We start from the raw sequence: 24,923 nt of genomic DNA, 5'->3' as shown, positions 1-24,923 counted from the left end.
AAGATGTTGTTTTAAAAAGTCTAAAAGCTATCATGTTTAAAATCACTGCCGGCATCCCAATCCTAAAGGAGTTCCAAAGATGAGCTTGAGAACTCTGTTAAGTGTCAAAAATTGTGGCTCAGTGAAGATTGGTGTATTTATGTCACATCATAATCTCCCCTTTCCCTCTGATAGTCCACAAGCAGTAAGTAAGATGCCCCTTTTCCTCTGGAGGATAACCCCATCAGCCTCTGCCTCCCCATCCCCAGCTGGTCCTCTCTCAGGTTGCTGAAGCAGCTCAACGGTTGTTACTCCTTTATATTCCTGAAGTTTAGCTCCTTTTCCAGACCTTTTCCAGACCTGCCTACTCCTCAGTGTGGCAGATGCAAGTAATGAGCGGTTTAAACACCAGCATCCTCAAACAGCTGCTGACTATGCCACTGCCAGTTTATCCCTAACACAGTTTAAAACCTTTTTAAACCTTGCTGGCCGGTGTCTGGAGAGCCAGAAGGCTGCTGATGTCTGTTGTGAGCTTGCAGTGTTGCTAGCTTTCCCCATGCCTCCCCGCCTCCAAGTTGTATTCTGAAGTGCTGGAAGTCCTATCAAAAGAACGAGAGAGTGCCATTTTTTTCGAATGTAAGCATGTATTATCACACGCAATGGTTATTTGTGCTGCCCTGACTTGTCTGCACATCTAATAGGATACACGTCACCTTTGAAAACTTGAGCCACGTCGTGTGCCCAAGTTCTACAGGAGCAGCAAGATGTCTCATCGAGCTGTTGTGCAATGTCTCATTTATCTGAGCCATCTTGACTTTTGAGGTGCTTTTTTCTCAAGCCTTGCACATGGAGTTGTAGCAGCTAAATCTTTACTGGTTCCCTCCTCCTCCAGGCATGTCAGGTTATTGCTTTAGATATGTGTAAACATAACAAGTTGCGACACTCCAATAGAAAAATGTGCTCTTAGCAGCTGCTGAAACTTCGTTCTCAATATATTTGTTCTCATGTAGACAATCCCACCAGCAGAAGCATAAACGAGTCTTATGTCTTAAGTAAGTTCAAAGTCTCCTGAATGACATACAGAAAATAGGTTTAACTCTCTTTTTTGTGTCACTGCTGAAATTCACTTTTTAATTTTAGCACCTTAATTGGGACTACTTAGCTTTGAATTTAATCCTACAGATGAAGAATATGTGAATAAAAATGTCATGTTCTGGTTACTGATACTGTAGTCTCTGAGGCCGTGATTTTGAGGCAGGGTGGTGATGATTTGTTTTGAGCCATGATAATTACAGGAAGGATTGTTCTAATACTGTGTCCTAACTACGATGTGCCGTTTCTTTTCTGTACGTTAATGCCAACGGCTTTTGCTGTATTTATCTAGACTGCTAGAGTTGCAAACATGCTTAGAAAGAAAAATCAGTATAAATTCGGCTAATGAATTAATATGCATCTTTCTAGGCACAAAGGGTTTGTGGTCTAGTCACGGCACAACATTTTAACTTTTGAATGTTTAGCTCCAGGTTTGGGTGAAACAGCAGGAAGCATGAAAGAACCGAAGAGCAAGCACTTCCTCCTGTTAATTTACCTGTATATTTGCTTGCTTGTGTGTGGTGTGTTCTGGGGTTTTGAAATTTTTTTTTTCTTTGCTGGCATAAGAGAGGTTTTTGTTTTCTTGCACTGTTTTGTGTATCTGAACAGGTTTTTTAATTTCATTTTATAGGAGGAAAATGGCCCAGCCTACCGCACCAGCAACGTCCATCCATGACGAGGACTCCTCTGAAAGCAGAATGGTGGTTACATTCCTCATGTCGGCACTCGAGTCAATGGTTAGTAGAGAAGTTAAGCAGCTGTGTCATAACTCTGTGTTGGCATGTGCAGGATTACACCAATATATTGCCTACCCCTGCGGAGCAGGAAAGGTGTAACGTTATATCCATACCTTACTGCGGGCTGTCCAACTAGCTGTAACTCTGTCTCTGTGCTTGTGGAAAATCATGCCAACAGTCGTCTTAACAGCCATCTTGTTCCTTGTTGTGCTGTGGTGGTTTTAAAAATTATTTTGTCAGATAAACAAATAGGAAATAATTCTCGATTGCTCAGGTAAAGTGTGGTTGAAAGGCCAGGGTATGTTCCAGTCTTTGTCATCTGTAATACAGAGTGAATAAATGGTTTTAAGGCTAATGCCTTGCCCTCAGCTGCTCTGCCAGTTCAACAAAACTTGTTCAGAAAATACTTTATTTTTTCAAGTTGGCATATCGCCTGTTTTGTAGAAGTTACTTAATTGTGGTGGGGTTTAAGGTTGGCCAGGGCTATGAGTGGACATGCCTGTCCCGTTTCCTTACAGTTGAGGCACTGTCAAAGATTTGGTTCTTTAATTCTTAAATGATAAGCAAGAACAAAAATTTTCTTTTTAGCAATGAAACTTTGAATGGGATGGTTATAAGATAATTGATGGCAAGCCTTTTTTCCCAATGGGTTCCAATATTCAGTTCCCTAAAGGCTTTGTGTCGCTTTTTCCTCTCATGCTGCAGTTGTTGGCGTCTTTATAGGTTGCAACAAACTCTGATCTGAGTTCCTAGGAAAAGCTGGCTTTTTGTGGTCACTTCTTCATGATCTCACTCATTTTCTTAGAATCTCTGCTCTCTCCTTGCACCGCAGGCTTCCTGCCCTAATTCTTCGCCAGAAATTTCTCCCAGCAGAACCCATGCAGGTGTTCACAGGGAAGATGCAATCCTTCCACTCGGGAGGAATTCACCTGAGCTTGAGCACAGCAGCAGGACAAGGCAGACTGCAGGCAGCCTACCTGCTTGCAAGCACACCTTTCTGAACAGAACATGATGTGTGCTAAGTGTGCTGTGAGTGAGCAAAACTCCTATATGCTCTGTTGGAAGTTGGAGTAAGACACTCAATATGATTATCTAACAGGGAAGCGATAATTTCACGTGGCTTGATGTCATAAATAATTTTAATTAAAAACAGTGCAATCTCTTAAGTCTAGACGAGGCCTTAATTTCACTAATGCATCTACAATGCTTTTAAGATTTGTGATGAAAAGCACTCGAGATGTATAAATGATCCTTTGCTGCTGTTATGTTACTCACAGTACCTTCTGAAGGGTGGATGCTGGCAGCAGAAGTAATAACTCTTTTACATGGTACCACATACATTTCTATTAACTGTACTCTTAACTATGGTAATAAAAGCTTTTTGTTTTTCTCTTTATAGTGTAAAGAACTTGCCAAGTCCAAGGCAGAAGTTGCCTGTATTGCTGTATATGAAACAGATGTGTTTGTAGTTGGAACTGAGAGAGGAAGAGCCTTTGTCAATTCTAGGAAAGATTTTCAGAAGGATTTTGTTAAATACTGTAAGTTTCAATGTTGTATTTTTGTATTTCACAAGCTGCTTAATGTCTATTGCATAATGCTAATAACTTTGGGGAGCAAAGTTCTGTATATCATGGCTACATGCTATAATTATGTTGGCTGTGGCAAAACCAGCTGTTTAAGAACATGAAAATTATCAGTAACGGTGGTCTTGTTTGGAATGTTATTTCAACTGTGGCTGGAAATGTTAATTTTTTTCTTACATAACATGACAAACTAGCACAATAAGAAGCATTAGACTGTCCACCGTCACAACACATCCTGCATTTCCTAGTGCATGTTAATTTTTCTTTGTATCCCCTCCTCCAAGTCTTTCTCGACTCGTGAAGGCTGGGCGGGACATTGAACAGGTAGTGGACTACTTCTGTCAGCTCAGATGCTCCCGGTTCTTCAGATCACTTCATGCCTTTTTAAAGCAGATGCACATTTTTTACAAGATATTATTTTTTTATGTAGCTTTTTTATATCACTGTTATTTAGTAGACGGAAACAATATATCTGTACCATAAAGACTTAAGATTACATCTGCATTACTTTTGTACTCCTTTAAGTACATCTAGGGTGTGTTTTTTGTTTAATTTCATTTTTACAGTAAAACAGTAGAACTTCTGTGTTCATAAAATACGATCCGTTGAGTACAGGACAGCACTTTTAGGAGTTAGGTTTCAAAGATTCAGTGACTCTTTGGGGGAGCATTTATGTGCTTATTTAGCAAAGTGTTGTTGATGGACACTGCTTAATCAATACCAAAATGTACGTTTACATTTTTTTTAGAGAAGATGCAGGTCAAGAGCAGGCGATGAGAGAAGACTCAGTTTGGGGGGGAATTTAAAAGCTACAGCTGTAAAATGTTCTGGCTTGACTAATTAACTACTGCTTGGAAAGCAACTATGTTTAATCTGTAACAGAAACATTTGCTTCTAAAAGTGCTTTTGTGGCCAGCTGAAATTCTTCTGGAGGGTTTGTCTCGAGGTCATTTGTTCATGGTAGGCGTCTGGATTTTTGCGGCTGTCCTACTCGCTTGGACAGTGACTTTCTGTGCACATAAGTGTATTTACTCTAAGGGAAGTCACCATATAGTGTTGTGTTATAACAGATAACTGATAACAAAATGTAGATTACAAGGTTACAAGATACCCGTTCTTGGGCAGTGGTTTTTTTACTGTCAGGCTGCGGAGATGAAACAATATCCACTTTGAAAACAGCGTTTTCATTATGCTTCATGCAGAACATCGTGGTGTAGATCTGTGTAAATAAAGCCAACTAACCTCAGTCATTGCGTTTATGATTTCAGTAAGTCCATATCCTCCATACTTTCTCGGGAGTTTTGGTGCTGGAGGTAGTTTTCTCTTGTTGCTGACAAATATGTTGATAATTCTGGAAAATTTAACTCCAGCACGCCGATTTTTAGGAATAAGAGCATTACATATTCCTGGCCGTGCTGATTCCATTACTGCCTTTGACAGTTTTGAAGTCTTGATAAAGTTTATAGTGTAATTTGTTTTGATCTAAAACTTAGAACTGTGGAGGCAACAGTTCTTTTTCCCTCGCACCTTGTTTCTTGAGCGAGCAATAGGCAATGTTAGTTGCAATGTTAGTAAGTGTTTTGAAAAAAAACAGGAAGGCCACAGTTCTGTGTGGTTTTAGTAAGTTAGAGTTGGGCCTTTTTGTTCCTTTATGATTAATAAAGGCTTCCAAGAGATTCTTACATTGCTGTTAGAATTAAACCTTTAAAAATCCAGCTGTGACATCAGTCTCTGGAACATGTGGTGCTGACGATATTGAGAATTACCTCTCTGCTTCTGTGAGTCTCTTCATTTTTCTTTAAGTATGGAAACAGAAGTGTAGTTACTAAGCCTCCCCCTGGTTATGCCTGACTCTCTGTTGTGACAAACCAGCATGTGTCTTCAGTCTTTGCTTCCACTTTTCCCACTGTTCTTTTGTATAGTTTGAGTAAATACAAAGAGTTTTCAGAATTGGGAGGGCTCAGGCTTCAAACCCACTGCTTATATTTAGTAACAAGTATAATTTAGTGGGCTAAATTGATGAAATGTATGTAAGGTTTATGAAGAAAGTAGCGTGTACGCTTTCTAGCAGTATAGGGCTGATAAAAATGCCAGCTGTTCAGTGGAAGCGGTACTGGGGTTTGGTTTCTGTGGCTCTCATTCATAACGACTTTCACCCACACAGGTTCCCTAATGCCTAGCTGCAGGGGAAGGAGGAGCCCCGTACATCTCTCATGTACCTTATTACCTTAAGAAAATGTGTTAGAAACAAATTACAGCAATGCTTTTGGGTTTTTTTAATGCTAGTATATGTTGTGTACTGAACACCTAAGAACCAGACAACAGGCATTAATTACTTAAAATTGTGTCAGACAATATATTCTTCTGAACTGTGCTTAGGTAAGATGGCTCTAAGCCCTATGTTACAGTGAAATGGTATGTTTCAATCAATGTAGAACTGCATGTGCTTGTACATGTAACACGTAATTTAGGTAAGCTGCAGTGTCATCCTAAGCCTGTGTAAGCTTGTATTGTACATAAAAAGAGTCTATTCTTCGAGTGCCTGCTTATACTGACAACATGGACAAGCATGGGTACTCGTGTGCTGTAACCAATCAAGATGATACACGTCTTGTCCTACTAGTACCTCTTTGTTTTAGTTGCTGTTCCCTGCTGAAGTGTATTGCGTGGTCCTCTCTTTCTCTTGAATAGCCTCAGCAAGATCAAGTGCCTCATTGCTTTCTGGATCGCTGTGGAGTTCTGGGTTATCAGCCATCCTGAACAGGGGACTTATGCCTGGGGTGTCTCAAGAATGCTGTTCCCTTCGTGTATTCCTCTTGGTTGTCTTGGCAGTTTCCCTTGAGGTTTGGTCAAGGTTTGGCATCAGCTCTCTGGAATTCATTCTCATTTGAATGGAGCTGGAGGTGGTTTATAAAACAAACAAACAAAAAAACCCAGAAGAGGCCTCACCTTCCCCAGGTTGTATTTGCCTGTCAGAAGTGAACTTTCAGAAGAGCTTCCTGACTTAGAAACACCTTTTTGGTCACCTGCTTTGGACTTTGAAAGAACACTGTGTGTTCCATCTGCCAAGGAGCTGACTGTTCTCCAAGAATCCTGGTTGCCTCTGCTAGCATTTCCACTGGTACCGGCTGTTGCACCATCGGTATGTAGGTCGCGCGGAAGCGTAATCCTGCTAGTTCTCAACTTTCTGTCAGCTCTCCCAGTCATGCTGCTTTTTCCTTCTTTGGTGCCAGGACTTTGGGCTCACTTGCCTCAGGTGGGGCCATCTTGCATCTGTAGATGGTTCATCTTGGATGATAGGTCCTTTATTTTTAGGAGCCTTCGTTTTCCTTCTGGTGGCCTCAGGTTTCCATGCTGATCTTAACAATGCATCTGGTACAGGCCGGAGTTTGGCTTCAAGTCCTGCTAGAGACTTTGGCCCAACATCTTTCACTCTTCTTACCTGTACCTCCATGTCCATCTGGCCACAGGTTGCAAGAGCTCCTTGTAGCTTCAGGAATGCTCAGAATCCATGTGTTTTTAATAGGGACAACTGTTCTCCTACTCATGATGAATGAATGGCACACAATGCTCCAAAGACCTTGTGAGAAAGATTGCTCAGCTTTGGCTCCTCAGTATCTTTGGTATGTGGATTATGATGTTCCCTTTTGGATATCCTCCATCATCTGCAGGCAAGTAAAATTACTCTTCTCATAAACTAGGTTACTGTGAACCCTCTTGAAGACCTGCAGTTAAGCTTCACTCTCATTGAATCCTTCTGGCCTTTGAGCAAATAGAAGTATCAGGTTTTCTGGGGAATTCTTCTTCTGACCTTGTGCTCCCTTTTCTCTTTGACTCTGTAACTAATGTAATGCTTCAGCAGTTTAGAGGGGGGTGAAAAAAGCAAACAAAGACAGAAACCTGAAAAGCTAGATCTTACTGGTTTAAAAAACAAAACAACTTGAAACTGGTGAGTGTCTTCTGGATTAGCAACTGTTGGACTACTTTGGCCTGCTGTAATTTCCATCTGAATACCTGAAATTGGCATTTCTGGGCTTGTAGTAGCTTGTTCCTATGGTTGAGAGAGAATTAAGCATCTCTGGATGAAGTTATACCATGCTTAGGGTCTTGCTGTGGTGGATGCTTGGCTCCCTACTCCAGAGCTGTAATTATAGCTATGCAGTGACTGTCCTAATTTCAGGTTTTGGCTTTCACAGAAGCTGCTGTTGACTGTGCAGGACCTCTCCTCTGTGGAGCATGAGATTTTTAGCTTAATATCTAAGAAGGTTTCAAATGCATGAAAAGACTGTAGAGCAATCCTTTGGTCTTTAAAGGATGCGCAAATGGGATTCTGAGTAGCCAGTCTGTGTATCACACCTACACTGGAGAGCGTCAGACTTCTTCATCCCTAGCTGTTCATCCCCATAGGCTGGAGGATGCCTGTGTGGGATTAAATCAAATCTGCTACTGCCTAGACCTTGTTTTCCAGGGAAAAGAGATACATACGCCAAAGAGGTACAACTCACTTCTTCTGTCTTTGCTTTCTGCCTTCCCTTCAGTGGCAGAAGTTTGCTGTGGTTGGACACCGCAGACAGAAAGTGTGGTGACTCTGTCTCAGCTTTCCCCACTTTGCTTGCTTTCCTGATCTTTTTCTAGGGATTCTCCTCATGAAATCTTACTCTTGCTGTTCTCTGAGTTACAGAAATAGTTTTTCCTTACGTTAAATGTTAATGTTTAAACTATAACTGCACAGGACAAATCTACTCAGATGTTCCGAGAGGCTGCCTTGTGTCCCTAGCTGTGATACTGCAGCACAGCAAAAGTACTGTCAGCGAATGCAGTGCGTTCCACCTGGGCTTGGGGCTGTGCGGTGGCATCACATACACCCCGCTCAGATCCCGGACAGCTGGAACGCAATCTGAACACTCCGGATACGATTTCATCAGAAGTGATGTTTTTGTTCACTTCAGGAGATCTCACTGGCAATGAATACGAGCTCTGTGGTTGCTGTCTGCAAGAGGACGTTCCTACAGAGGAATTTGTGGCACTGGCTGGAGTCCTTCCCCATGGAAAAGTGCATATGGACACTACAGCCCTAAAGTGCAACTGTTTGAAGGCAGCAGCTTTGTTTGTTGTTTGTTTGCCTGTCGTTATCTGTCTTTATGCTGTTACTGACAAGAGGTACATGCACTCCAAATTGCCTAACAGGTTTTTCCAAACTAGAAGTATTTTGTGAAATGAAATAGTCAATACTTCTGTCACGATTGAGGTTTAAAAAAGTGTTAATATTCTCTATTGCATCACTACAGGTGCAATTAGTTCCAATATTGGCAATAATAAAAGCAATGCTAGCAACAGGGCCAGATTTACAAAGCAACTTAGGTACCTAGAAATCCAGAGCCAAGCTTCTGAAAGTCTCCGTGACATTGACCTGTAGGCATCTAAATAGCTCATAAATCAGTATTTTTGTCTTGAACTGTGTTCTCTTTGTAGGTGACAATATCCAAAAAGCATGGTGTAGAAATACACAACTTCAGTATTTTTTAACCAAAGCTCAGTAAAGTGTCTAGTGTATTGGTATAAGCATAAATTCTAACATGCTGAAGCTCTGAGTGGCATGTTTTTCTGCTTTCTTTCATTTTTCTAATGGATGAAGCTGTTCACATGTTTGATCCCATCTGCATATCATCTCTGTACTTTCACTATAACCAACGCTGAACAGACTGTGATATTGCAGGCCTGAGAGCATCATACACAGATCTTGTGTTTAGAAGGTGATAGGTGGGAGTGAGCTGCAGTAGTGTGACTATTTTATTAACTCAGTAGCTCTGGGTTAATTTTAGACTTGTGCTTAAAAATGTCTTTCATTAAATCTGCTGAGATAGCCCCTAACACTGCAGCTTGGTGGTTAGTGCATGTACTGTACTGCTGGTCTGGGCATAGTCCTTTCATGGTACTTTATTTAGATGCTCCAGTAATGATGTAAATAAAGTATTAATACAGTTGATTTCCTTCTTCCTTACTACTGTGATTACCTTTGAATATATTCTGTATATCTTACTTGTCATGCCTGTAGTAATTCAGAAGCACTATCTAAACAGGGTGTTTAGCTTTTCAGCTCTAAAGCAGAATGTCTCAGACTTGAAACTGAGTACAGACTGAAGCCCCTGGCCTTTACAGAAGCAGCCTAATACCTTTTTAGTATTACTCTAATAACAGAGGTTATTAGTAGGTCTAACTGCTATTGATTGTATTTGTTTCTCCTCATTATAGTATCTAAAGGTCAATCTTTATCATCATCTTTGTCTCTGATTATGTGCCATGGTATTATAGTGGAAATACCATTCTGTAACTAGCTGACATCTTTTTATGTTGCTCAGAGGCTAATCCCTTGACACTAATACAGCTAGTTTAAAAATACTGGTTCTTTCTGATGATGATGTGCCAATGTCGAAACTGGTTTCCCACAGTCATTTTCTTTGGCCTTAAACTATTCTGTGGCCAGCTGAGACTTCTGTGGCTTTTGCTGCTCCTGAAGCTACAGAATATTTTGGAAGAGAAAGGAGTCATTAAATCGTAGACATAAATAGTAAATGAAAGAAAAACAATAAGAGCCAGACAGAGGATTAATCCTGACAAAACACTCGTGGAGTTGCATGCATGCCATCACTAATCCGTTACCTATTTTAAATGCAAATGGGGGGCTGTATCTGTGATTCTTGCTTTAGCTTTGGTCTTCCAGTGCTCTTCAAAATAGGTACACTTTACAGAATGCGTAGCAGGAAAAAAAAAGATGTTAGAATAGTTGCTTTTTAAAGCTGTAGCTGTCGCCAAGCCAGAGCTGTTTTACACCTCTGTAACTATGGACCTTTTTTCATGCCAGATTTCCTTCCAGCTATTCCTCCAGCCAGGGAGTGGCCTCTTTAAAACAATCTCTGCTAAACGCTTATTCTGTTTGAGTATTTGCTGGAACAGGCTCTTCCCAGTCACTTTTAATGGGAACTTACTCAGCTGTGGCTCTCGGTTGTGTTCCTGAGTTTTCACTTCTCTTTTTGCAGCAGATGACTTGGAATAATTTGCACTTCTGCAGATTGTAAGCCCAGAAGCGATGGATGGCTCCTCCGGGCCACGCTGACTGCAGCCCGTCACCGTTTCCCAGACTAACTGTGCTGGCAAACATGATGTATTTACTCCTACCACGTCTGTCTCTTGGGAGCGAAGACCTTGAATCTCTGCTCGTGGAAGGGATCACGTGCGTGTTCCCTTGCCCATTTTACACTACGTGAGCCAGGTTGCATCATGCCTGTTCAGTGAGGTGGTAATGCCAACCTGGCTGGCTCTGCCTGGGGTTAATGAGGGAACAGTTGCATAATCCTTTTTGCTTGGGAGAGTTGTGGGCATGGTAACTGCTGGCTTCCTCTTGTGTATCGCCTTTCTTCTCGTTCGGCAGCTCTCTGTGACGGTCCTCTGCATTTGTGCCCAGACCTCCGTATGACTGTAAAATCTCAGCGCTGTGAGTTAGTTCTGGGGGTCCCCATCTCCCTAGGATGCGACAAAGATGTATGGTGTGCCCTGACTGCTAAAGCTTATGGGGTATCTTTGTTTATTTAATAAAAAGCATGAAGCTTCAGATGTTCCTGCTGGAAGTCTGGGACACTTTGCTGCATACACTGTGACTGCTTCTAGCACTCTGGGCTTCGGGTTTCCTAGTCTCTTCAAGCATTTACCTCGTGCTTCATTCATTGGAGGCACTATATTTTGCATCTTTTTCTGCCCCACCCCTAGGTTTTGAGGAAATTGTTCTGTTGTGGTTGTAACGGCTTGATAAATTAACTGAACGGTGTTCATTCTTGGAATTCTCAAGAGCTTTTTTGATTTAAGATTTAATTTTCAATCACTTTGTATTTTGTGTTTGCATTGGTGTAGCTATGAGTTAAAGCATCTACCCTTAACAACTTAATCAGTTTATTCCTAATAAATCACGTGCTTAGGGATTAGTTTAAAGATAACATTCCTAGCACTTGCCTAACAGTTGCAGTTACAAATAATAACAATAAAATCCAAAGCAATCAGCCCCATCTTTCTTACTGAGAGCTGCTCTTTTTTCTGCTGTCTCCATCTGAGATTGCTGAACTCGTTCAGCGTGGTCCTCCTCTGCCTAACCTTTTGAAATGCAAATAGTGTATTTCTTGAGCTGTCCTATGCTGCATATTTCTCACATATTACGATGTGTTCATCGACTGAACTCTTCATAAATAGTCTAGATCTTCATGAAAGACACTGTGGCCTGCTATACTCTTTCATTTCTCTTCCATTACTGTTCTCCTTCCCTTCTTTTTTACCCAACTTACCAGGCTGGTAAAAGGGCATTATCTGAAATGAGTGCTGTCAAGCCCTGGCTAGCCATGCATTTTTTTGATGGTCTCCTTTGCAGCCCTTTTTCATGGTATTAGGGGGAATTAATCTGTTTTTCTTAAGCTTTACGTTACTGGCAGCTTCCCTTGTTTTACAAGTCAGTTGACCCCTTTTCCCAGGTTCTCAAAATGAAACTAAGAAGGCATTTTCAAAACTTCTGTTACACAGTTAGACACGAGTTATTTTTAAAAAGTTTTGTAAGATCACTTTCTGCCTCCCTTCCTCAGGGATGCTTCCTTTGCTTCCATACCTGCCCCTGGCTCCAGGGGTGTGTCAGGAACAGCCTCTTGCAGGTGGTGTGCCGGTCCCGATGCCTTTTCTTTCCAGCACCTTTGGCTTTAGCCATGCCCTGCCTGGCTCACAGCTCGGTGCTGTTTTTCTGGGTTTATTTCAGATTTGGGTAACTGGCCTCTTTTACAGCCTTATCAGGGCTAGGTTGCTGGGCTTGATTGTCTGAAACCTTCCACGGTCTGTCTCTGTCTAGCCAGTTAAGGGATGTGGAGCTAACAGCTAGTTAAAAAACCTGCTAAGAAAGTTCAGTCACATTCGGTGGAGACCACCCATCTCGTACCCTCAGAGTCGCAAACAGAAAATTACTGTAGATAGCCGATCTTTTTGAAATTCCCTGGCTCCTAAGTTCTGCCTCAGGTGGTTTGCTTTTCTTGTGGTTTAAGTGATCCTTTGATAATCGTAAAATTATTTTTCTTTAATTTGAGGTTATTGTCCAATTTCCTGAACTATAAAACTGGATGGCCTTAAATAGCTCATAGATGAACTGGGTGGATGCATTATAAAACAAAGCAAAACTCTTTTAGCCGCACACATATTTACGTTCCCTCTTTCATTGCACATAGTTGTTTTCAGAGAGCAATTTTCCTTAGGCACAAATGCTAAATGTATGTACATGAGTGTTGTCACAAAATAATTGTTGCCCTTAAGTTGCCTCTTGGAGTGCCTGCACAGGGGTGACATTAATAGTCTTATAATAACTTCTTGGCTTCTCTACCTGGGGGATTAAAAACCCTCTGATGTTGCAAGATGCCTTACGTACCATGGGACTGATAACTTTTGCTAGAGGAGTGTTGAGCTCCATGAGCTTCAAGATACTGAATCCTACCAGCTTTTCTTTGTTGTTTTTGCGTAACATCTCATCTTCAGGTCACATTTCTGAAGAAATTTCAGTTAAGTAAATTGTTTCTCTGCTAAGGATTGATTTTTGCTTCTTATTGTTCCGGGAGATGTGGTCAGTGCTGGTTTTGTCACTTGCCCGCAGCATGACCCAGCGGGGCACGCTCTGCTCCACAGGGGAAACGCAGCCTGCCTCCTCCAAACAGCAGCTTTCCCCTCGCCTCCGAGTCAGGTGCTTTGAAGACAGACGTGTTTTATGGCCTGTTTTAGTCTGCTGCACTCACACCATGCTTTAGTGGACCTTCAGAGTAAGTGTTGTATAACTTGAGCTGAGCTGTGACTCTCTTCATCAAGTTATAAGCATAACAGCATCTATTTAAGGCAGGAAGCTATAGCGTTTGCCCGTACAGAGGTCAGGGTGTAGCTACCTACGTGCTGCCATGCCACAAGAAAAAATTGCTAAATTAAAATTTGATTGTTTCAAGTATTAAATTTTTTTGTTCCATCATAGAAATTTTTCTGAGGGCTTTTTTTTACTTTAAACCAGCCTATTGCTTTTATAGTATATCTGTTTTATAAGGATGGTGACAACTGGGAGATTCCTTTTCCAGCCAAGTGGTGGGCTGGACTGCCAAACCCAGTCTGCTGCTGGTCAGGACAGGTAAGAGGGACGGGTGTTCTGAATAACCAAAACACCTGGATGGTGCAAGAAAATGAGATGCTCAACCTGGACTCAGTGCAAAATGAGGATTGTTAGGAGTTGGGTGATTGTAACCCTGCTGACTCCAGAATAGCTTTTGCAGGGTACGTGGACTAATCCTGCAGTATACTCCCAGCTGCGTGGAATGGAATTCTTCTACCATATAACCATTCCTCAGCCTTCCTGAGCCATTTACCCTGTAAATACAGCCCCTCGTCCCTCTTCCCTGCCAGGGCTTGTTGCACATGTTCCAGACATCCCCTCCCAAACGTAGCCCGAATCCCGCTGGATGCTCTAGTAATTGTGGCGAGGGCTTCGACAGAGCCGGTAAGTTGTGTAACCTCCAACAAGTGGAGATGTGTCCGTCAGTGCTGCCAGGAGGAGATGAATGGCTGCCAGGTTTGATCAGTTGTACGGAGCTCTTCTAAATCTTACAGTGTTTGAGACTTGATCTTGTTTGTCAGACTTGCTTGAAACTGGCCAACGAATGTGGGAGAGATCAGGGAGGCAGATGCATAATGTCAGCTTAAGAAAATGGATTAAAACCATGTAATAAAAAACAATGATAAAGGTTTCTCTTCTAGTTAAGAAGCAAAATTTCTATGTCTTTTTGTCTGTTTTCATTTTAATGGGAAGTGAGCAGTGTCATCATCTTATTTTTGTTTTGCTTATTATTTTTAGAAGGTGTGGGTACACTTTTGAGAAGCTACTGGCAGTAAAGGCGTTTTCAGGGAATCAATCTCATATGTGGAAAAAACCCACCCAAAAAGTGACATCGCATGTAGCTATAAAGGGAAACTGATGTCTCTTATCCCCGAGTTTGCAGGCGAACCTTATAAGCTGTCATTAATTCAGCACCTCTGTTACAGGTGTATGATAATAGTCCACTTTTGCATTATTTTTTGTGTTATGGTAGGCCCTCTTATATTGCAGAGAAAGCAAAAGTTTCGGGCCTGAAGAGCTGGAGAGCTAAATGTCGCGTGGAGGTGGGTTTCCAGGGTACAGAGCAGACGTGTGATCTGTAAAGGAAGGAAGAGATTCTCATTTAAATGAAAATACGATTTTTTTTTGAAGACGATAAGTGTGTTTTTACTAAAAACATTGCTGCTTCAGCTCATTTCACAACCCGTTTGTAATCAGTTGTTCAAACTGATGTTTGTTTTCTTGTATTAGCGTAGAATTACGACACCAGCAGTACTGGTAATGCAAATCAGTGTTTCAGACTTACCGCTGTGCTTGCTCACGGTGAAGTCATGACACAACTCCAGCACTGATCATTCTCTTGCAGATAGCAACATGGATCTCCCTTCCTTTTTCTTTCATATGCAGAATATCCCTGTTTTTCCCTTTTTTTGCTGGATGATTCTCAGTAAATCTTTGCAAGAGCTGGACAATAAGGAAGGCTGCCACCTGAAACGATCACTTCCATTTGCCTTTGAACATTGAAAGCAGTGTTATTCCCTCACTCCTTTCGCAATGACTTTTGCTCAGAGACTAGAACAAGGTGTGGGGCTGAAATACCTGTTCTGCGTGATGATGGCTTGTTTGCAACTCCTCCTGTTTGGCAATGAGATGAGTACTTAAAATGTCTTTCGAAGGATACAGGAGCTGTTGTGGCAACAGTCAGATCCCTTCTATAAAAAGTTCAGCTAAGCACATACAGCATAAACAAACCAGAATGTAACGTAACGGCTGAAAGAGATGTCACGCCTGGCACTAGAGAGCTGTGAGAGCCTCCACGCAGGCATTTTACCTTTTCCCTGGTGACTCTCTTGGTCCTTCTTTTTTTTGGCAGTTTTGCATTTTATTTCTACTGTATTATCCTCTCCTGAGATTGATAGTGTTTTCTACCTCTTCATGCTAAAAAAACCTGCTTGGATGCGGCTCTTAATTCATCATTCTTACACCTCAAAGGATGATAATTTACAAAGGTTGTAAGTAGGATGTAGAAGTTTGGTGTAAATGTCAATTTACCCATTGCCCATCTGCATCGGTAAGTGCGTTTGCCTCTAAGGCAAATAAATTCTTATGACTTTCCTGGAATGCCTCTAAAGTGTCTGTAGTCTAAACTGGAGGGACTGGGTACTGGGACTTTTAATAACTTGTTATTTTATTTTTGTCTTATTTTTATAAATAACTGCCAGGTGTTACAGAAGAGGAGAGGGCTGCAGAGCTGCAGAAAACCAAGGCTATACCGACTGTAAACAGACTGACAGTGGATATTGTGGAACTGGAAGCTCTCAGAAAGTCTGTGGAGGACTTTTTCTGCTTTTGCTATGGTGGGTGTTTTAAAGGCTTCAAAATAGCTGTCCTGGATTTCTAAATTTTTGTTCCGGTTGGGAGGAAAGGTACTGCGTGATCTTAGCCTTCCTTATACTGCTAAGGTGATGAGTTTAACCTTTAGTAGCCGATTCTAAAACATACCCCCATATTGGATACTTTTCTTCTTGATGTGTTTTGTGGGATGTGATTTGAGATTAATGCATGGCACAGCCCATTCAGTTTTCTTTCAAGAAAGCCTCTGTATCTCAGTGGGTTCCGGTGCATGTTAATGTGAGCAGTACTCGGTTTCCCGCATCTGCACCTTGCTTTTGCGTCAGTCCTCTCCAAAGTAAAAAGTTTTACGAGGGACTCATCTTTTTGCTAACTTGAGCGCCCTGGACCTCAAAACATTTTTTTTTTTTTTTTTTTTTTCCCCTAGGTAAAGCTTTAGGAAAGTCAACAGTGGTACCTGTGCCGTACGAGAAGATTCAGAGGGACCAGTCTGCTGTGGTAGTGCAGGGCTTGCCCGAAGGACTCGCGTTTAAACATCCAGCAAATTACGATGTTTCAACCCTGAAATGGATTTTGGAAAACAAGTCAGGGATCTCGTTTATCATCAAAAGGTTATTTGCTCTCTCTTGCGCTGGTCTGTCCGCTTTGGTTTTGTACTTACATTAAGTCAAATTAATTTTTATTTTTAATTAAATACATTGCAGCCTGTTTCTCTTAAACAGGAGTGTTCTCTCTTTAATGTTACACTACCAAGTAAGTAATGATGTCTTTGCTAAAGCTATGGGTTTTTCCTTCCGTATTCCCAAACAGGCCGTTCCTAGAGCCAAAGAAACACCTAGGTAAGTTACTACTTACTCAGACTAAACGGAAACAGATCAGAACTTGTGTTTAGATAGCAATATAGATTAAAGATTTGGTCACGTGGATAAAGTGGCAAACTGTGCAGAAATTCTTAGACCGTGCGTTGCCTTACTTATGGAACTATAACCTTTTCCTTTATGCGTTCTGCCAGGAGCAACTAATTAGAGATAAAATTTGTTCTATTGCATTCTTCGTCCTTTTACTGAATTTAAATTTATTGTGAATTAAATGGTATCCTAGGGAAAGGAGAAGTGAACTGATGGACTGCATTGCATTTTTAGAAGATGCCAAGGCTTTGCAGTGCTCCATGTTCCAATACATAGGTGATTTTGGCATTTATATATAATTTTAAAAATTGATTTAATCTTCTGAAGGTGCTAGGTGTTGTAGTTCCTATGAAAGCCTCTATATATTAAAAAATATGAGCTAGAGTGAGGATTTTTAAACTCCACAAAGATTCACTTCTAGCTTAAAAGAAATCCCTTCTCCTGTCCATGTCATGGGATCATGTTGCTTTACTTGCAAAATTCATATATGTAAGGATTTGTTTATGAAGAGGATGAAATAATTTCTATAGTAATGTAGTAAAAAAAGAAAGGTTTCACTTTCTCAGATGAAACAGCCAGAAGTTGATGCTGGATTAGTAAAATTAGAAATGTGTTGCCTGTGCCCAGTAAGAAGACTAGAGAGTGGGAGATTCTGGTAATAATATATTTCTATTGAAAATGCAAGGCAGGTTTTCAGCGTGGTAAATAACATTCTATAAACATGATCTATTTGTGTCTAACTGTGATTTAGGACTAAGCTGACTCTCTATAAAACTCCCATTTTTTTTTTTAGCAGAGTTTAGGTGAAAGGTTTGTTTACATTTCTTTCCCAAGATTTTTACTTAGCATCATAAAAGAGAGCGGTGAAAAGCATGGTGAAATGCACATTTGAAGTAATTTTATATTGGTGTTGCTTTACTGATTAATAAAGCAGTTTAATGAGATCTTTCCCTCATACCTGTGAATACAGAAGATATGCACATATGCTTGTAAAATGTGAACAGGCTTTTGCTTCATGAAATCAATGTTATATTGTCAATTTGTATTTAAGGTAAATGGAGTGCAGGAAATTCAAAGATTGTCTTTTAACTTTCAGGAGCTCATATGACAGATTCTTCACATTCAATTATACCTCCAAGTGGAAGGTGAATTTAAAATAATGTAGTTTTTTTGTATCGACTATGTATTTTCATATAGTTTATTTTTCTCTTAATGTGCTGCTTCTGTCCAGCTGACCTTTGGATAACTTTTGCTTGCCTGGGATTATAAAAAGCATGAAGCTGAATTTTCTCTTTCTTTTGACCATTATTTCTGGGGAAACTGTTACGAATTAAACAGATGGCAAATTTTCCCCTCTGTTTAATTAGCCCAATGGGTGTTCTGAATTCCCAGTATGTCAGTCAGGGATAAGATTGTTTTATGATATGGCAGTGATGGGGAACAGGCGTAATGTTGCTTCCTTCCCACTCCTCAATGAGAAAACTAAAATAATTTTTTTTGTTAGTAAATGAAGACATTATATCTGGAATAAATCAAAAATTGGTTAATGTGAAAACAGGGATCAGTTTTTTGTGCTTCTGAGTTTGCTTCTCATTGAATGGTAAGCGTGCTTTGAATATTGTATATGTTCCAAAAATGTAGGGATAGGAGATTCCTGGCAATTACCTTGAGATAAATCAGCTAAGCTAAGATGCAGGATTTTTACTTTTGTGTTCCTAGTTGGAAAAAAATACTGGGAGATTGATTTTACTTGACAACCTGTAAAGCTTGAGGAACTTTCCAGAAATGTGGTAGTTGTTTTTTTAATGTCAGCGTGCTTGATTTATTTGTTTTTGTAGTTGTCCTCCAATTCAAGTGAAAATGGAACCAAAGGAGGATTCTGGTATGTTCAAAATTTTGTCCTTATTTGCAAAAAAAAATTGTCAGTTTCTGTTCAAGAAGGTTGAATTTAAGCAAAGGTTGGAAGCCTCAAGAAGAAAGCAGCAAAAAGCCATCCTTTGTGAGAAAGAAAAACTTTTCTTTCCTTAAAAATGACCACTTCTCAGCTGGCGTTTTTATCAAGTATTTAGCCAAATATTTCCATCTCTAGGAAGAGGAGATTTGTAAAATCTTGTGTACTAAAATAATTGATCTTTGTAAATAGCTTAGTTTTAAGTAGAGAAGAGGAAAATCCTTTGGTTTTAATTTTGTTCTAATTCAAGATCTCTTTGTCCCTCATGGAGAGGGAAAAGCTGTGTTCATTTGTTAATATTACTAAAACATTGAAGATGTCCATTTTCTAGCTAAAATGGAAGTAAATAACCAGTAAATAGCAAAATGCGTTATTTATTGTTAAAAAAATGCACAAGCATTCCTAAGTTTCCCTGCAGGTAGGACATGATCCTGCGAGGCGCTGTGATCTGCAGCAGAGCAGTGGTTTGAGATAAAGGCATGAATGGGACATTAAATTAAATTAATTAAATTAAAGCCAATGGGACAACAGATGCGCTTAGAGATAAGCTGGTGACTTCCCCTTTTGTTGGGTTGGGCTACACTGCTCAGCATTTTGTATAAGAATTAAGTTTTTCTCTTTAGTCTAGTTCTTTGTTTGAGTTCTTTGTGCTTCACAACTTTAAATTTGTGGTTTGGGAACCCTTCGTGGTTAACATTTTGCTTAATGTACATGAAGAGTTAACTTGAGCTTTCTCTCAGGTCAGTCCCAGACTCTTTCCAGTGCTGCTTTCTAGGCATTTTAAGTAATTCTCCTTTTGTCGGAATGTTTTGAAAACATTTTAGGGAATGCTGTGAAGGCTTATGGAGGGGATAGTTGACGTGAAGGAAGCCAAGAGCAGTCGGGGACCTTTGGTGCTGCTCCGCCAGCAGCACGGTTTGATGCAGGCTGTATCTGACCTTGGCCGTACAGAGGGGTGAGCCCGAGGAGCTCTAGAAGCACTTTCAGTACAACGGGTGATAATTTTTTGGTTTTTGGTTCTCATAGTAGGCAAAAAGGAAGAAGACCATTCTTTTTAACTCTTCAGATCTGAGCTGTCATTTGCAAAGATGCCTAGTTTGTAGGGAAGCATTTAATGCTGAATCCCTTCTGATGGTGACAAAATTGAAATATAAGAAACCAGCAGGTCACTTTGTTACGGTTGTTTTAGCTCAACAATTGTTTAGTGTCTCAGCACCTGAGAACCTTTTTTTTTTTTCTTTTTTTTTTACTAGAATCTTGGTGGGTGTTTCGTTTGGTTTGTCAAAAGAATCTGGTTATTACTAGTTTCCGTATTTCATTCCTTTGTAGCTTCTACAGGAATTTCTTTGGAAATGGCAACAGTAACAGTGAAGGAGGAATCGGTTGATCCTGACTACTATCAATATAATATTCCAGGTAATGATACTAACTTTCATATGTGTTTGTCTCATGAAAGGGTTGGTTGGTTTAGTGTTGCACTCTCTCTGCCTCTCTTCGTACTTATTCTTGGTCATTAAAACATGCGATTACTTAGCTCTGTTAGGATACAACATTTCCATGCTGGCTATCATTTAAATTATTCTGAAGAATACCAAAAGAGCTGAAATCCAACTTCAGCATACCCATATGTGTGTGTTTGGGCTGAAGCTGAAATTCCAGGAGTCTTTTGAACTGTTTGGGGTTTTTTTTCTGAGTGTCCAGTCTGCAGACTCTAATTCCGGTGACCTCTTTAAACAGGAAATAAACCATAATAACAATAATGTCTAGAGCACTGCTTGGATCTTTTCTTTAAAGTTTCAGTAACTTTTATAGTGTATTAATACTTTTCTTGTATGGAATGACCAATACGTGTCAAAATTGTATTGACAGGTTTATATAGGCAAAGCATAACAACATTTGTGAGGTCCATGACTCAGGCTCCGTGCATGTTTTAAGGGATCTCTCAGTTGCTTTGTCTCACCTCTACGTATCTGGTTAATTCTGCACGTTAACCTCAACTGGGAGTGAAAAAAAGGAATCATTATTTCTGTAGGTTGAAATGAACAGTAGTTAAGAAGTTCAGATTATAAATGGCAATATAAAATAACTAGAACCCTAAATTTATTATTTCAGCCTGTTTGCATTTGCCGTGAGGTTAATTGAGCAATACAAAGGAACACAGACAAGCTGCCACGCATGTCTGAAGGATAGCTGCATGTTCAACAACGAAGTGCAAAACAGCACATCCTTTCGTTTTGTAATAGCATAAATTATTGAGCTAACATTTTTCTGCGTGTTTAGACACAAAGATTCTTGAAGGTTTTTTCTAATGTGCTTTAATAACTAACTACAGGATTGTAGAATGCATATTCTCATACCGGCCGATCTCAAGTAATGTATGAACACGGTTCGGAGAGATCTTAACCGTACGGCAGAGCAAAATGTCACCACTCAAGCTCCGAACTTGAAAGGTGAATTTTCTGGTATTAGGATTATCTTTTCTTCATATTTGTACATTGCCTAGCCTCAGGGGATGGAGGGCTTTACAGGCATGATATAATGTAGTAAAAATAGATACTTTTTTGGAGACAGCATAATCATAGCTCCTTCCAAAGCCAAGTCCTGTCATCTCTTTGCTTTTCAGCCCCTTGTGGCTTTCCATTTCATGCATAAAAACAATGTCAGAGTTTGGCCAGTAGCCGAAAGTGTAATCCAACGCTGTTTGAAAGGAGTTGGTACTGAGATGTCTTCCTTACAAAACAGTAACCCATTGTGCTGCAGCGTGTTCGAGCCCGTCTATTTTTTTTAAATATCCCGTTTCTAAAAATCCCATTAAGCAACGTGGCTTTGGGAGGGGGATTTCTCTCATCTTTACAGAACTCTAAAAGTTTTGATTGGTGAAGAGTAATATGTCTCTTTTTCAGATATAATAGTGCTGAATTAATAACTCCCCCTTTCCCCACTCCCTATGTAGCCCCCCAAACTTGTATTTAAAACAAGGCAAAACTGTATGTGCTGGTAGAAGCGACGGGGTGCTGTGAGCTAAAAGAGATCTTACCGTGTCAAGTCATGCCTCCTTCCCCGGAGTAAAGCAGCTTCCTCTTCGTTTCTTCGAGTTGCTGACGCTCAGATTGAAGCCGAAGGTTGTACAAAGTGCAGAGAGCTATAGATTCAAGAGGCACACACATTCGTGTGTGCATGATGATGCTGTGCAGAGGAGTGACCCTTTGCAAAGTACCGTTATCCTGAGGTGCGTTCCTGAGGGATGACGCAAGTCTGTCCAAGCGTTGCCTTTGTAGAGACGCGCTGCAAAATAAAGAAAATGGCTAGGGCCGTAGTTCTTACTAAAAATACCCTACAGCAAAAGCCGGACTTACCGATTTATGAGAAGAAACAACTTAACTGTTAGAGAGCAGCAATGGGCCCGGGGCTCCGTGGAGAAAATGATTTACGGTGAAATTTCACGGTTATTGTTTTTCTGTGAGTGTTTGCTTCCTCTCATGAATCCCTAATGCTGACCAAAGCGCTGCGTGCCTTGGTGGCACACAAAAGTCTCCCATTAAGCAAATGGGGGGAAAATTATACCTGTAAGTGGTCGTCTTTTTCATCTCTTATTATCTTGTAGTAGGTTGCAGCATTTGGATGTTGCCATAAGTTAATAGTGAATTACTAAATTTGGAAGTATTTTAGCAGTACACAGTAAGACTGGGAAATAGGGACTGTAGCCATCAAAAACTTCATGTGGGTGTTTTGTCAGAGTATTAGGAGCAATTTTCCATTAGTGGGCACTAGCAGTATGGCAGTGGGTGGTTTTTTTCCAGTATCCTGGACAAATGTGAAGTATTAAATGCTTTGAGTGACACCAAAGACAACCTATTCTGGAAGAAAGGTCCAGATTTTGTTGACTAAATGAGCAAGAGGACTGAACATAGATCTGCAGGACTAAATAATGCATAGTGGATCGTTCTAGCTATCACAGTTAACATTCCTGCATATACCTAATCTATAAGTACCGGTTGTTACGGCTCTTAAGAAAAGAAACGTTAGTTAAAATGCAGTTTCTTAGTTTAGTGGTTGAAATGTGGTTTAGTCCTTGAAATGTGGTTTGTACTCTTAGATTAAGCATATTACTATGCTGGGGGAATAGATCTGTTTCTGTGGCTGTTGCAGAGGCACCGGCGGGCATTTCAGCCTGAGCCCCAGACCAGCTGGGTATGTACAAGTCTTGATCCTAAAGCTGAATAGGAGGGCGTGTGTCCTGTACTATATTAATGCAAATACATTTCTGTGCCCATAAATCCTCCTAGCTTCCTTGCAGTCAGAAGACTGTTTAACTGATGTGTAAATGTATTGGACAGTAACAGACACACATCTTGGCTTCCTGCTGGGAAGGCTGTCCACAAGACCAAGGCTATCTTAAAGACTTTTCATGGAAAAAATGAGGTCAAAATACCGTCAGCGCCAGAATAAGAACAAAGCTGAATCAATTAACAGGATAGAATTAAGAGCTATACATACTTGTTTTTTACCAATTTACAAAGAAGCAGGAATATATTAAGAAAATTCCTCAGGGGCATGTACCATCTTCAATCCTCTCCATCAGCACAGAGTAAAACTAGGCTTTTTGGAGACCTCAACCATGCAGAACTGAGTAATTTGCTGAATAAGGACCAAACATTTCCTGAAAGAGGCATATTGTCCCGAGAATTTTGTGGATGCAAGTCTTCAGTTATCACTGACGCCTTGAAGTTAACACAAAGAGTGCTGGAAGCAGAAGGAAAAGGCTGTAAACAATGTGTCCTGTGAATTGGCTGGTTCAGCATATAAACCACTGTCTAATGAACTGACTGGTTTAGCTTAAAAACCACTTAGAGTGAGTAAACAACTGCCTAAAATCTTTTCTCTCTAAAGCATCATGTGGTTGAACAGTGCTATCAGTTTTGGAATTTCTGGAAATGTTAGAGTGAGGCAGTTAAAATATAGCACGTTCATCCAAAACCAAATGAGATTGAAAAGAATCTTCTGCTGGAAAAAAAGCCCAAAATGGGAAAGTAAACCGTGCTTTTATTCTCAATCTGGAATGTTGAAAGTTATGAACATCTTTCAGTGTGTCTCTAACAACAAAATATTTCTCCTTTGGATATCTTCCAGAATACTAGATGTAATGTCCATGGGGCTAAAACTGTAAAGCTAGGCTGGCAGTGCTCTGACCTCCATAATGTAAGGCTCTGTGTGTAGATACTATCTTAAACCAAGAAATTCCAAAGAATATCTCAAGAAAGCAAGAAAGCATGATGTTGTGCTTCCTAAAGGCATTCTGATATTACACCGGTAATTACATATTGTTCACGCTGCTGCCATCCGTGTAGTGAAAAAAGACCCAAAAAATGAGCATTGGTGACGATGCTAATCCATGAGATGATAAACCCGTTCCTTCGGCCAAGTGGCACAGACTTGGCTGCGTAGTGTTAGGACATAATCCATTAGAAACTGAGGCTGAGGGATTTGAACTCAGTGTAAGTAAATAGTTTTACCATGCTTGGTTTTAGCTTTTCTTAGTAATGTGATGTGTACGTATCTGCCTGTAACGTGCATGAATGCAGTAAAGTGGAAATGTATTTTTTTTTTTCAATATCTCCTGGTGGTAGAACTTTCAGAATTCTTTTAAATTTCATTTTCTAGTCTTTACTAAATTAAGCTAGCAGAGTATATTGGTTTATGCTTTTTTATTTCTGAAACAAATCTTTTCATACCGGTTTTTCCTATGTCAAAGCTTCATAATATGAAACAATAAAGCTTCAAGTTTCATAAAGTAATCTGTGTAGGTCACTTAAAAATCTGATGGATTTACTACATGTACTGTAGGTTTTATTGCCATTAAAGATGAGAGGATTGAATTCTCTGTGCTTAATCCCAGGGGCTGTAAACCTAGTAAGTGTATCTCTTTAACTAGAGAAATCTTTCTCTAAGTTCGAACATGTGAAAGACTCCTATTTTTCCTTTTTTATTTGTGTCACAATTGTCATGAAGATCATGCAATCTAGAGACTATAGGTAAAACAATCCTGTCAGGATTTCTGAATTAAGGAATAAACACGAAAATATGTGCTTATAATAGGATATTTGCTTGTAATGGGATGCATGCTTCTGTGTGTCAGCGCATTATGAGTTGTAATCACAGAATCACTAAGGTTGGAAA

General features: G+C 40.2%; 1 protein-coding gene across 1 annotated transcript; it reads left to right on the top strand.

Moving 5' to 3' along the window:
* Positions 1–1,708: 1,708 nt before the first annotated feature.
* On the top strand, positions 1,709–20,162 carry LOC104616022 (general transcription factor II-I-like; the record flags this gene model as incomplete). Its single annotated transcript, XM_010290833.1, has 8 exons — positions 1,709–1,808; positions 3,208–3,346; positions 15,758–15,892; positions 16,315–16,498; positions 16,698–16,726; positions 17,892–17,940; positions 18,634–18,677; positions 20,085–20,162. Coding segments are annotated over exons 1-8 (757 nt in total), but the record flags the coding sequence as incomplete, so codon positions are not given.
* Positions 20,163–24,923: the final 4,761 nt, after the last annotated feature.

The sequence above is a fragment of the Phaethon lepturus genome, unplaced genomic scaffold (genome assembly GCF_000687285.1).
Source record: "Phaethon lepturus isolate BGI_N335 unplaced genomic scaffold, ASM68728v1 scaffold370, whole genome shotgun sequence".
In the NCBI taxonomy this organism is placed as follows: domain Eukaryota; kingdom Metazoa; phylum Chordata; class Aves; order Phaethontiformes; family Phaethontidae; genus Phaethon; species Phaethon lepturus.
The sequence above is the reverse complement of the archived record's forward strand: the minus strand, read 5'-3'. Positions and strand labels throughout refer to the sequence as shown.